The following is a 14,798-nucleotide window of genomic DNA, read 5'->3' as shown; positions in this document are numbered from 1 at the left end:
ACACGTGGAAAGCGGTGTGTAACCGGCTCGTCGATACGCGATGATGAAACGCGTTCTATCGCCGATGCCCTTTGCACATACGAGAGCAAAAGCGGCCGAGCGCGAACCATTAACGATCCTTCCTCTCTGTTTCTCTCTCTCTCTCTCTCTATCCATCCAGCTATCTTTCTCCGCGGAGAATCTCGTTAATTACGGCGTAATTGATTAAGTTGATTTCGGCCGGATACACAAGGAAATTTCTGCAGCGGCACACAACAACACAAATCGTGTTACACGCGATACCCGCGACTGTTTCTCCCTCGCGACGATTCCCGTAGATGTAATTTATCACCGTCGAGTGATAACCCAGCTCCACGCCGTCGGTGATTTCGAACGATAGCCGGCGAACCCGAGGAACAATACGATGGACCACGCGCCCTGATGGATCATCGATCACGATGCGCGTCCCGATCGCGTTCAATTTCATCGATGCGGTTATCGCTAAGTTCATGTTAATTTTACAATTAATATGAAGTTTCCGTTAAATGTAACTATTTCGAATATGTGTTCCTGAATGGTTTTCGCCTGCTGAATACGAATCCGTCGCGAAATTTGGCTGTTGGATGGTGCGCCGAACGTCAAGTGAAAATCCACGCGCACAGCATGCTCGGCGACAACTCGGCGTGTTACGTAACGCGCGGTAATCCTACAAGCGCTAAGCCGCGCGTCTCATCAGCCGAGCTGTGAGAGAAAGCGAGAAATTTACCTCCAATAAAGAGCCGCATCCTCAATTACGCGTTCGCAAGTAGCGAGTACAAAGGAGCGCGGACCGTAAATTCCGCCGCCGCGCGATCGTCTACGAAGCGAACACGGTGCCGTCGTCGTCGTTTTCCTCGCCGCTTCCCGCCGTTCCCGAGCGAACCACGCCAGCGCATCACTCATCGACGTTAAACAAGACGCGGCTAATTACTCTAATTAGACACCGCCTACCACGCGCGGAGGATCCGACTTCGGAGACCGTTACGAATAAAAGCCAATAATTACTTCGTTTGCGGCGCACGTTTCCGTCGTCTCAGAAAGCCGCTCGGACAATCGCTAACAATCCGAGTATCGTCTCCTAGCGATGTACGGCGCGTGTCCTAGAATTATACCGTATTCCCACTCGACCGTGCAGTCCGAAGAAGAACGAAAGAGCTGCCTCAATGCCGATCTTATTCCCCGAGGTGCGATCGAGAACGGGAAATCTCCGGAATTTTATGAGGTCGAACTCCCGAGAATCCTCATAAAGTCATTTTTCTCGGATAGTTACGAGTGAAGATTGCTTTATCGATAACCTTATGTGTCTAAGTTATCTGCGCAATTAACAGCTTCCCTAAAATAGCTCCACTCTTGAAGAGTGGAATAATATTATGCCGCGATGACTCCATAGTTGAAGTCATCGCGATTGAGGTACTTTTTTGGTATACACGGTAAAAATATTTTATACTTGTCGGTTCCTTGTTAAAATTGTTGTGTTAGATTTCTAACATGTCCGTATATTAATTTAACATATTGTATTTATGTTCTTTCAATATACATTTTTTGTGTTCGACATTCAATATGTGTAAATGTTAAAATGACACGTTTTATATCTCAGTGTCGATTAGTATATTATGGATATTAATTTAACAATTATGTCACATCACGAGGGGAGAGGGGGTCTATTAGTTTGCATGACGACTATGACGGCATAGAGGGGAGAGGAGTAAAGGAACGTCGTATTAAATTAAGCCCTCGGCGCACGGAGCTTATTTTCGTGCTGGATCTAAAGAAATTTAGTAACATAATATTGTAGCAAGGGGAAGAGGGGGGGGGGGGAGATAATTCCACATATCACGTAATATTGGAAGGGAGTCCCAATATTTGTGATAAAATGTGACGAAGGGGGAGGCGCTAAAAAATATTCAATTTTCATGTGACGTAATTATTAAATAACCCCTTGTGTTATTTTTCAATATATTCCCCTTGTGTTAAATTAACACTAAAATTTATGTAGACCGTTTGGAACGTGTGAAATGTGTTAAATATAACACAACATTTTTTACTGTGTTTATATTAGATCCGTTATATTCGTTTACGAGTGCTTGGAGGCTTTCGTAATGCTTGTTAGTGCGATGACGTCATATATTTCCTGACTAATCAAAATTTACGACTTGGCGCTAACATCAAGACTCGCGCGGAAGGGGTTGAAGGAATTACCGGAGGATTTTCTTCGAAACGGAAGACGGATTTCAAGCTCCGCGTCATCGCTCCGAAAATGTTCCGTTTCGTGCGTCCGCGACGCTCCTCCACGTGTACCTACGGGACCAGCGATCACGCGCTTCCCACGCAGTTACACACCGAGGAGCAACGCGGCGAAACGCAAGGTCCCCATCAATATTTGCATTATGAATCAAAGGACGTTCGTGACGTAACGAAGAAGGGAAAGGCAGAAAACGCAAAAGCACGACAACGATATCGGTCCTTGTCGACGACGACGACAACGATGACGACGGTGGGGGAAGCGCGGTAAGGTCGATCAGCTGGTGAACAAGACAAGGAAGGAAGACAAAGAGTGTCTCATGCATGTAGTCGCGAAGCTTGTACGTACGCGAAACTTTGTAATTCAGCCGGGTATATGTGTACGTAAGTGCACGTATAGAGCGCGACGTAGGCGAATTCATTGGGCTGGCAAAGTGGGCCGCGCGACTTTTACGCGTCAACGACGCGCTCGTCGGATCACAGTAACGCCGAAGAAAGGGACACACCACCGTGTCACGTGTGGCATCGTCGACCAAATAAAACGAAGGAAACGTCCGAGGAAAAATAAAGGAAGCTCGGCGAGCTCCATGATACGAGTGCCAGAATGGATGTTCGAGCGCGCGCGCATGGCACCGTCGAATACACGGAGAAAATATTGTAGTCAAAATTAGTACAAAGGTTTGTAACGGATTATAAACTTATGAATGTAAATTGCTAGATTACATCATAATTTCAGTCATAATTCCGGGATTACAAAATTTTGTGTGATAATTTTTACTACGTTATTTTTTCCATATACCTTAATATGTTGAGTGACGCGTCAATTTCACGTGACTTTCCATTCACGCCGCCGGGGTCACCGATGGTCCGTATTTATTATAAGGTATAAGGAATCATTCAACAATTACGTCATGTTACGAGGAGGGGGGGGGGGGATCTATTAGCTTGCGTGACGGCTGTGATGGCGGGGAGTAAAGGCTGTGGAACGTCACATTAAGCTCTTGGCACATGATTATTTTCGTGCTGGATTTAAGGAAATTTAGTAACATAATGTGGAACGAGGGGTAGGTTAAAAATATTCAAATTTCGTGTGACGTAATGGTTGAATGGTCCCTAATATTTATGAGACTATATATCCCTAATATTTATAAAAATCATTATCATAAAGAAGAAGAAATAACGTAAAATATATGCGCTATGCGGCCTAAACGGAAAGTCCAATGTGGACCACGCGGCACTCAACGTGTTAAACGATTTTTCACACAAACGATTTTAAATCGCGCTTCGATGTATGTGTAGTCAGTCACAAAAAGTTGCAACACTCTTTTCGATGAGTTTCGCAAACGCATCTCGTATCCAATACAAAAATGTATATCTCGAGAATTACAAAAAAAAATTCTATTTGGCACGAGATGTGTTTTGAAACTTATCAAACGAAAAGTGTTGCAAGCCTTTTGTAACTATCGTGACTATACGTGTCCCCGATATCGCTGGAAATGTAACTCGACGGCGTTTCGAAAACGGTGTCGTTTTAAACAACGGATCTGCACCAATATACGATTCAAATCGACGCGTGTGAAACGATTCGATCGCGAGATCGCGATTCATTCGGCGAAGAGAGGTGTACGAAGAATATGTCGCCGATGAGATGACGAAAGTTCCACGCGACGATAGGTAGCGGAAGAACCGTGAGCGAGCGAGTGGAAATCAGCGTAATAAGCGAACACAAGGACTGACTCAAAAATAGACTGTCACTGCCACTAGCGACGACAACTGACACGTCGTGTCAGCCGTGCGAACTGAAGACTTTCCAGAGACTCGGGAACGCGAGCGCATGCCTAGCGGAACGAACGCATCTAATTTGTTTCGCTCGTCAAGGTGCCTTGCAACATTAATGTGCACGCTCCAACACAGGTACGATCGATATCGCGGAAAAAGAACCGAAAAGCCGCACGAGGAAGACACGGCACGAGATTACGCGAATGCGACAGAGCCCTTTAATTCTCGTTCGTACGAGGATAAATCCGTTTAATTTTTTAAACGGCGCACGCGAGCTCTCAAAAGGGAATCTAAATGTGAGAGAGAGAGAGAGAGAGAGGCTGAGCGAGCGACAGAGAAAGGGAGAAAGAGACAGGCAGTGCCACGTGTTTATTTTGACGAGATTCGTGAATTTCCCTCGGCCACGCTTCACGTGAAAACAAACGGCGTTTCATGCGAACGAGGCAAATATGAGATGATAGGTACAGAAGGAAGAGGGTCCTAATATTTAAGGATAGAAAATGTAGAAAAGTTAAGAATGAGAGATAGGGTTAAGGCTTTAGTTAAATTAAGATGCGGAGGAAGGGAATAAATATTGGTTGAAAGAGAAAGATGCGAGTTGTATATTTTGTGAAGAAGGACAGGATTGTGTAAACCATTACGTAGAAGAATGTCCAAGAATAAGAGAATGGTTTAAGGAATTATAGATAGTGATAAGAAAGAGAGATAGAATAAAATCTGTATGATGAGTTACATACAGTCAGATATGGTTAAAGGAAATATACTGAGAAAATTGTGGAAAGAGACATAAAAGGAGTTGAAGAAAATAAAAAAGAAAAAAGATAAAGCTAATGACACAAAAAAGGAAAATAAGACGGCAAACAAAGAGATATAATGCAAGATAATAAATAAGTTTGGAGTTAATGCGAGAGTTAAATAGGAAATAAATATGAGTAAGTAAGAATTAGTGATTAGATATAAAAAGCTGTGATAGATAGGACAGGAGTAATGAGAGAAGAAATGTTTATGTGGTAATATTGAATTTTAAGAAGATGCTGTAGCCGTTAATAAACTTGATAAGCATCGATAACGCAAAGACGATCTTTACAACATTATGTCACAAAAACACTGATGTGATCATGCCACTTTTTTTTGTATATTTCTTGTACATATATATCTTACGTAAATGTGAGTCCAATGTAAATGTGAATATGATTAATGTGCACTATTCTGTTTTACCATATCTATCGGGACATCTAACCAAGATATTAAAAATTTGCCCGCAAATTTCTCGTATCTTTTTAATTCACTAAATAACATTGAAAACATCATATAATTACATGTTGAATATCGATTTAACGCAAAATGTTGAAATAATAAAATCATACATATTAATAGTTAATAAATGATGGATAATTTTTTTACTGAATATTATTGATGATAATGTTATATATTAAAATTCACAGACGATTGTTATGGTAAAAATTGTCAATCAAGTCCCTTCTTAGCATTAAATCGAAGTAAATAAATATCTATCTATCATGCGAACGGGACTCTCCGCGAGACGCGTTGCGCAACCCGCCAAATAAATGATATCTGCGCGATTTAAGGTCGCAGGTTTCAGGCGCTTAGGCCTCTGCTGCGCGGCTGGATATCGATAGCCGCACGGAGGCGATTAGCCATCGAATCGAGCTGCAATGTCACAAACATCGCGAGAGCATAAACACCGTCTTCACGATAATCGTGACAGCAGGCACGTCGTCAAGAACGAATCACCGCCGCAGCCACCTCTCGGATATTATTTCCACGACGCATCGTCGAGAACTGCCCGGAGCGCGATTTCGCTAATGTGTTATCGCGATAAACAAAGATGATTTATCAGTAGCTCAGCGCACACTACACTCCTCGTGATAAAACCGAGGTTCATCGAGACGCACTTCTTTCGTGCGTCATACATCCGTCCGAGAGAGCGAGAGGTTCCCGATAACTTAGGAGAAAATCCCGGATCGGCCGATCCGGAAAATCGACAAGCAAGCGGACTTGCGATCGGAGAGAGTCGATTTGCATCGTCATCTGGCCGACGAAAGTACGCGACGCGTCGTGAAACGCATTAGTTATCTCATTCGGCCGTAACCTCGAGAAAGCAACTCAACACACGGCGGGGTTAACGAGCTACGGCGGCGACAGTTCGCGCGAATGAGCGACCGGGCAAATTGGATTATCGAGCCGTGTTGTATTCCACCTGTTACGAACACCGGTAGAGGCGCATAAAATTAGGCGCGACCAGGAGGAGTTACATCGATCGCTGGTATTCCGGTGCATTCCGCGAGGAGCAGTTCGCCGAGAGGTACGCGCGTACGAGAATAATCTCGACGCCCCGCGTTTCACGCGACACCGCGCGGCACTTCGCGGGGAGGATCCGAAGGCGTGCCAAGAAACACCGTCGCGAGAGCATCTCGCGTGTTTACGCGCGAGCCATAACATCGCTCGCGTCGAGTTCGCGCGAGAATCGAGAGCGAGTCGGGATCTTGACTTTCGTCCGTCTACGTGGAATCCCGGTGGATCCGTGCCGGTGGCTCTCGTAAATACGACCAGTTTCCGCTATTTTCTAATCCAACTTATATACGGGAAAAAAGGAATTACAGCTATCTACATAATGCAAATTGGAAATCTTTTCACCGGACCCAGTTTTTAGCTATGGGAGCTAAAAATTAGCCATAGGGACAAAAAGAATTAGCTAAATTCAATGTTGTAACAATATTGTGCATTTTTTAAAGTGATTAGATATAGATATTGAAAAGGAAATATAAGTAGATGCAGATATAAGTTTGACGTAAACAACTAGATATAGATACATATACTATGAAAATATATATTTCATGAAGTATATCTAGATATATTCTCATAGTATATGTATATCTATATATTTATATCAAGCTTATATCTGTATCTACTTACATTTTTTTTCAGTATCTGTTACACTTGTTAATTATCTAAAGGATGACTTTTAAAATTTCCATTTCCTGTCCCGCCTATTAGGAATAATCAGGCACAGTTAAGACCGGTACCAATTGAAAGCTTTAGAACCGCTGAAAAAGAATATACCGGTTTCAAAGCTGTCAGCATCCGTATTAAGCATCGAGTACTAGACCTTGTCTAGAGTATTCAGAAGAAGGCACTCTACTTCTGAAAAATAAGGAACATAAACGAAAAATGCAAAAGTGAATGGAGTATGCAAAAGCACAAACAATTCTAAGGTTCACTCCTTTGTTCAGAAAAAATGTGACAATGCATCTATGACGTAGCTCAAGCATTAACCAGAGATAATGTTTGGGTCAGTTCGGTATAAAAAATGAAAATTTTCTGAAACAAGGCAGATGCTAATAGATTTGAAATCGGCATGTTTTCTTTCAGCGTTTCAAAAGCTTTCAATTGATCGGTTTCGATATTATGCCCGATAATTATGCCTAAAAAAGTGGGCAGAAATGAAAATCAGTATTATATGCACAGCTAATGTTTACCTATGGAAGCTAATTTTTAGCTGTGAGAGCTAATTTTTTCCGCATATAGATGTCGTATTTATGTAACGTGCATCGCCCGTTTGGAATTACGTGGCGTCTCGATCCAATAATTATTTATTGCGTTTAGCATAAAGTCTCTTTTTGTTAATTCAACTATGTCAACTTCAAACCTGTTAATTAAACCTCGCCGATGGGACACATACCGTATCGATTGCGCCCCCCATGGAAAAGCCGGCGTCAATTTCGGATAGAAATATTCATGTATTTATTATAAATGAAATTCATAAAAAACCTATGTGGAGCGCGATTCTCAATTTACGGCGAATATGAAATTGATAATCAAGCTACAGGATTATGTTCATTTTCCGACCGATAACTGTTTACCGCGTCGGTTTATTGAGAAAAAGCGGTTGAATCAACAAAAAACGATGTTTACCTTCGTTCAAAAATATATTGTGTCCATTGAACAAATTACGCGTTGGCACAATTGTTGTATAATTCACGGAAAAAAAGGAATTAATTGTTCATATAATACAACTGAAATTTAATTATTAGACCTAGTTTTTAGTTGTGGGAGCTAAAAATTAGGACAAAGAGAATTATCTAAATTAACTAAATTTCAGTTGTATTATATAGAAAACTAATTTTTATCTATGACAGCTAGTTTTTAGCTGTGGAAATCCGAGTCAAAATTTTTGTCCTGTATTAAACCTTTGATTCTACAATACAGTAGAAGTTAAGATAGCAAAATAAGTCTAATTTCAATTTTGACGTTAAAATGATACCCCTATTTTGGTTCTGATGATGTCTTTAATTTCTGTTTTCATCGTTTTAGTGTCAAAATAGATTGTTGAAGATAGTATTAAAATTCAATCTATAGAATTAAAGGCCCAAAAGAGAAGTTATACGTATTATTATCGCCAAAGTAGATATTTATCAATCTGTAGACCTCTATCTAAGTAAATTATCTTTAAGAACGTCAAAGTAACATCGAAACTTTGATTCGGATCGTTTTTAGCAATTTCTTTTTTCCGTATTACTGACCAAATCGTAATATTTGAATCAGTTGATAACTCATTACAGCAACTGTGTACTTTGTTACTGTGGACTAAATGCTGTGCTTGACAAAATTTTACTCGTTTAAATAAAATTTCGTTGATTCTACCACTTTTCTTCTCAATGTTTCAATTCAAAACGCAAACTCGCTCGCTCGTAATTGTTATTCTCAGGCCTTTTACGTGAAATCTCTCTCTTTTGCTCTTCCTTCTAATGTCCATATCTCGTCGTGTCCCGGCAATAAAACAGTGCGCCGAGCGCCACGACGTGTAAACGTATCGCGCGCCGTTAGTCTCGCCGGCTTGCGCCGCGAGATAATTTTCCCCGGGTACGATAATTAAACGCACGATGTATTTCTCGAGGCGTGTATCGATTCGCGTCCCTGTATCTCGAGAAGGCTCCTCGCCGCGCTATAATAATCCCCGAAGCTCTCTCCGTCGCGACCTTCGAACCCGTCGCGTTTATCGCGATGAATAAAAGAATTATATTACGGACGGCCGCTATCGTATCGTCTTCGTCGTCGACTCTATGTAAAAAGTTCGTGCATATAAAGAAAAAGATAAAAGGGGAATAGGTATCGACGAAGTATCGGGAATTGGAGCGCGCCGTCTCACTTCGTGGACGAGGAAAGCGCATCGCGAAGCTGCGGAGTTAAACAACAAATGTGTCGATTACGGGGCCCTAACCGCGTTAATTAAACTTTCTTTCTTCTTCTATCGGCGTGTTATCTCTCGAGCGCATCGGCCGGTTAATCTATCTCTCTTTCCCTCCTGCTTCGCGAGGATAAAAAAAGCGTCTGAGCAACTATCAAACTTTCCATTAATTGCACAACGGGCCTCGTGAATTTCGCGTGAGGAATCCCGATCGCGTTGCTTTAAAAAGCTTGAATTCAAACAGAGAGAGAAACTCCCTGAAAGCGCATTATTTAGAACATCAATCCGATCGCGATACGAATCGACGAAATCGTCGTTGCGTCGCATGACGAACTTCGCGAAACATATCGACCCATTCGTACGTGCGTCAACGGAGATCGCCGTGCATAGAGACGTCGTCGTCGCTGCTTTATTTTTACACACACGTGCTACGGCGTCTGTCACTTCGCGTCGCTCGCGCCGCGAATCCGCCACGAATTCGCCACGAACGAGTGACGTCTCAATTAACGCTCGCGCTCTCTTTCCGCCTCCCCCTCCCTCGCCGATCTCTCGTTCCTCTTTGTCTCCACGGCTCTGGATACTCGGAGAATCCCCAGCGAAGCAATGGAAACTCGAAATCTTCCCAGAAACTGCGTTCTATTTGTGGCGCGAGAAACGACGGGTGCACGGAGGCAAGGAGGGGGTATAAAGAGAAGAAATAGAAAGAATATACAAAGACGGTGTCAAAGAGGGTTAAGGGGGACAAACGGAATTCGCTCGTTCCGCATTCCGAAGCCATTTCATATCCGAGAAACTTCCACCTGTATTGCATTCGAACGACCCGCTATTTTACAATTCGATCTGTCCACGGTGAAGACGAGGACGTGGAAATTTGCTTAAGCCGAGCGACATTTGCTCCAACGACTCGAAAGCGCGAAATAATTTCGCGAGCGCAGATAACGGGACAGGTGGATAAGTATTTCCGAAGTCGGAAGAGAGCGAGAAAGAAAAAAAGGAGAGAGACGACAAAGGACTTAGCGAACAACCGTAGCTCGCTCGTTCGCGCGTTAAAGACGCGCTCTCATCTGCGCTATCGCCTAACAAGAATCAGCTAGTTTAAAAACAGCTGTCGTCGTCGAAGCGGCGCGATCGGTACGCTTTAACGTCGTCTTCAACGTCGCTTCGCAGCGAGCTTCCTGAGTATCGCGCTACGGCGATTACTGCAGAATGTAGCTGATTGCGCTCGATAAGCGAGCCAGCGATTTACCGCGTACACACACTCACGTATATACAGAGTGCTGAAGAGCTGGACGCGCCAGCGTCGTGATCGCGCGCGTTGGAATTAGGAATTGAGATAAAGAGAGAGAGAACGAAATATCTCCATGTGAAAATCCAATTTCACCTTTTGATCCACGAGCGATTGCGACGAAGTTTCGCGAACGCGGATAGATAACGAGTCCTTATCCCACGTCGGATTTCCAAGCGGACTTTAGCCTTGCGGAATCTCCACGTAACGCTTCGATTAGCAAGATGCTGAAAGCCGCGATCGCGTACGAGTGACATGTAATCGAATAGGTCGCGAAATCTGAAGTTCGAAGCAGCGCAGGCTCTTCAGCACTCTGTACACGCACACACACACACACACATGTGCGCATAGAGAGGTACGACGCGTGCGAGGAGGCGCACTCACTCGCTCGCTCGCGTCGCTCCGCATCTCTCACGTGCGCCACTACGCGAAAAACGCACAGAGGTACTTAACGGGCCGGACGAAGAGGGGACAGGGGTCGTCGTTTAAAGCTGGTCCAAGGATACAGTTTGATAACGTCCGTGTCCATACGTCGCTTGCCGGCGCTGGGGGACGACATATTTTATCGGTGCTGATCGTCCGGCTGTGTTTGGCAGGAGTCCTTCCTCTCGCCCCGCAGCGCTGCTAGCGTCCTCCACCTCCTCCTCCTCCGTCTCCGCCTCGCCTCCTCCTCCTCCTCCTTCTGCTCCTCAGGCTCGCTGCGCGTGGATCAGCTGAGCCCGATCACAGGCCGTCGTGCCCGGGTGGGCCCCCTGGATGGAGTGCCTCACGGATACCCTCCGAGGACACCCTTAGCGCGAGAGGGAGAGAGCAGCCCTCGCGGTCGTACTTGAGCACTGTGGCAACGCACTTCTGTCCGCGACGATGTAAACCGAGCGTTATATTCAGCGCACCGCGCGACAGAGAAAGAAGGAAATAGAGAGAATGAGATAGAGTGAGAGTGAACGAGAGAGAGAGAGAGAGAAGGCGAGAGAGCGCGAGCGAGGAGGGAGCGCTCGACCAGAGAGAGATAGAGAGACGCGCACACAGAGAGAGAGAGAGAGAGACACGAATGTATAAACACACACACACTCGGCAGCGACGAAAGAACGAAGGGACAGACAGACGGAGACAAGGGAAAAACAAAGAACGCGTTGGCGAACACGACGATCGACCAGTCGATCGACCGAATCCCGGAGCGAGGATGCCCTACTGAAGGGAAAGAGAGAACGCGATTTAGAATTCGACGCGCGAGTAGTCAAACGTAAAGTAATCGCGACGAGAGATGAAACGTCATAACGCACGACTGTTCGTTCTCGTTTGTCTACGTCTACCGTGTCCTGTCTGTTCTTCCGTCCTTCCTTCCCGTTCGTTTTGCTTCGCACGAAGCGCGCTGTAAGCGTGCGTGTTCACGTACGTATCCGTCTCTTTGTGTTACGTTCCTCACGAGCGATCCGTCTCACTCGTCCTCTCTCTCTCTCTCTCTTTCTCCGTCTCTTTCTCTCCCTTGCTCGTTCTCCCGAAGAAGAAGCTCGTAACTACCCAGACAAGAGTGGTCGTTCTGCTCCTCCGTCACCTCCTGCTTCACGCGTTTACCTCCTCCTCGTCGGCCTCCTTCTCGACCGGACCAGGCCAGAAAACACGAGGCTAGCGGATCATTTCGTCACCGTCGATGACGAGCCCGTTCGCGTTCGTCGACTAGCCGTGCTTCTCACTCGTGCCTGTCGCTCTGCCTATCTCTCTTTCTCGTTTTTTTCCTCGCTGTTTATTTCTCCCTCGCTCGCTCGCTCACGCGCGCGCACACACAGAAAAAATTCGTCCCTGCCACAGAGAGAGAGCCTACGCCACCGCCGTCGCGTAAATGCTTGTTCCTTCTCTCTCTCTCTCTCCCTCTCTCTCTCACTCTCGTGCACCCCGCGACCTGTCAATCCACGGTCTTCACCACCATCTGATTACGTTCTCGTCGCTTGCACACTGGACTCTCCTGTCCGAACGACGCTGCTGCCTCCGACGAGCGATAGCAGCGATGCCCGACGCATGCGCGACGCGGCCGCCTGTGCCCTCGCATTTGAAATTAGTCACTTTTTCTGGCATATTGTATAACGATTAAAAAAAATTCAAAACTATTTTATATTAATATCATACGACTTGTTATTCACCTTTCGACTCTTTGTTTATTCTTCCGCATACGTCAAACATGTTGTGGTTTTTCTGTTTGAAAAATTTAAGAGATCGACCTTTTTTTTACCAAAATTTAAATTTATTATGGCAAACCAAGTACCGAAATACCGTTGGAATTTCGCGGATTGTGTTAGTGCGTTATTGCACGCAAAATTCTGTATTACAAATTATTTGATACTGCGTCTTCGAAAACATACAAGATTACAGGAGAGAAAAACTGTCTTACGGCTGTCAAGCAGTCTTTAATCCCGGCGAGATTTACTTCAGACGTAGAGACGAACGACAGCGAAAACAGTCACGTCGCCATATTTGTGACAAATGTAGCAGGAATACGAAATTTTAATTTCAAACGCTCTGATTCGTTCATTTGAAAATTACCTGCTTGTGTGTGTATACGCAGTTATTATTGGCAAAATTCAATGGAAACTATTTTTTGTGTATTATGTAAGATATATAAATATGCGGATAAATTATATTTAGGGAAAATTTACAATAAATATTTGAATGTTGAAATGTCGCAATACGTATTACAGATTATCTATGAAATCTTTCAACACATTCTACTTGACTTTGACACATTCTGTTTCGATTTGATTATTTATTCTACATAGATGCATCGCATATCGCACAAACAGTTGGAATATCGCTACAATAAATCTATTTATTTAAAAAATGTATAAAAATTACTAAATTATAAAATGTCGCTAAATATAAAATAGTTGTACAACATTTTATGTCGCGTCGGAATTACTTATAATTACTTTCAGTACAATACACAGTTTGTTTTCTTTTCTTTCATGTAAAGATCATAAATAACGATGAAATTATATTAATCGTTAATAAAAATCATTAAAAGGCTTTATGTATAATTACTCGATTGTTGAATCACTATTCAAATGGTCCAGACTGATTATTCACGAAAGCGAAATAATCACTCAACTCCACCTATGTGTGTATCTAATTTAAATATTTCACTACATTATTTCAGTGATTAATATGCACTATAATATTAAAGATAATCGTGAAACACGGAGAAACTTTATTGCACATTACTTACCAAATGTTACCTTGTAATTTAAAGTTTATCTTCTATAAGTACTACGTTAAGTATCTCGGTGTTACATTAAGTACAGAGAATCGTATGTAAAGTGTCATCGAACAGCTTTTGATTCCATTTCGCCTATAAATTCCTGTAAAAATCTCTATACAGTGCGTGCATAAGTTGAAAGATTTGCATAAGTCGTGGATGTGTATGAGTGTAATAGTATAGAATGCTTAACAGAATCTGAAATATATCATTAGATGACGGACTTAAATAACTTGGCACATACTTTCTGTATTGAACTTTTGCATTCGAGATGTATGCCACAGTAAGTATAACAAATACTGATTCTTAATACTATTAATTGTAAGTGAATGCAATGTGTTACAAATGATAGATGAATGCCCAATAATGATATGTATAATAATATAATACGAGACGATTTTTTATAATTTCAATTGTTAATAAAAAGTTACTTTCTTCATGAACGATTCTTGCCCCGTTCACATCATACGCATAATACATGATAAGTGATAAGAATCTTACGAGTTCATAGTATAAATTTCATCGTCTAAATCTACTTGTTATATTGTCGATTAATTGCAATAAATTTTATATGAATATTTTATACTTGCAACGTGCATTTCGGAAGATAAGTATGGAATGCTGCAATATTTAAAAAATATTCACTCTACTAATTTAAAGATAATTAATTTAAATATGCAATTCTCACAGTTCTTATACTAATAAACAAGTCACGTGTTAAGATTAAAAAATGAATCGCCCTAAAAATTAACGAAGGAATGCCAACAAAGATTTATTCTGGTATATATTGCCAATGCTAACAGTGTCGTCTCGTCTTTGTTGCTAACCAAATATTGAACACTGCATTAACAATAAATACAGAACGACTTATATATCTTCCCCTTTTTTTAGTATTTTTAAACATACATAATACTGAAAATTCCTAAATTTGTAAAAATATATTAACCCCTTGATTCTTTGTTTGGCTTCAAACTATATTAAGGAACTTCATCAATTCATTCATTAAGGAACGTAATATG

General features: G+C 42.6%; 1 protein-coding gene across 3 annotated transcripts in view; it reads right to left on the bottom strand.

The window, feature by feature from the left end:
• Positions 1-12,325, bottom strand: part of LOC106750772 (ubiquitin-conjugating enzyme E2 H) — a 48,106-nt gene extending 35,781 nt beyond the window's left edge. The window contains exons 1-2 of one of the 3 annotated variants that reach the window (XM_014631332.1): positions 11,929-12,325; positions 11,039-11,384 (exon numbers count right to left, since the gene is read on the bottom strand). In XM_014631332.1, coding sequence (XP_014486818.1) covers positions 11,039-11,091 — 53 coding nt within the window. In that variant the 5' untranslated portion in view covers positions 11,092-11,384; positions 11,929-12,325. The remainder of the gene's footprint in view (positions 1-11,038; positions 11,385-11,928) is intronic. The other 2 variants (XM_014631331.1, XM_014631333.1) reach the window with 2 other exon arrangements.
• Positions 12,326-14,798: the final 2,473 nt, after the last annotated feature.

Source organism: Dinoponera quadriceps, unplaced genomic scaffold (assembly GCF_001313825.1).
Source record: "Dinoponera quadriceps isolate SergipeBrazil2010 unplaced genomic scaffold, ASM131382v1 scaffold5021, whole genome shotgun sequence".
Classification (NCBI taxonomy): domain Eukaryota; kingdom Metazoa; phylum Arthropoda; class Insecta; order Hymenoptera; family Formicidae; genus Dinoponera; species Dinoponera quadriceps.
The sequence above is the reverse complement of the archived record's forward strand: the minus strand, read 5'-3'. Positions and strand labels throughout refer to the sequence as shown.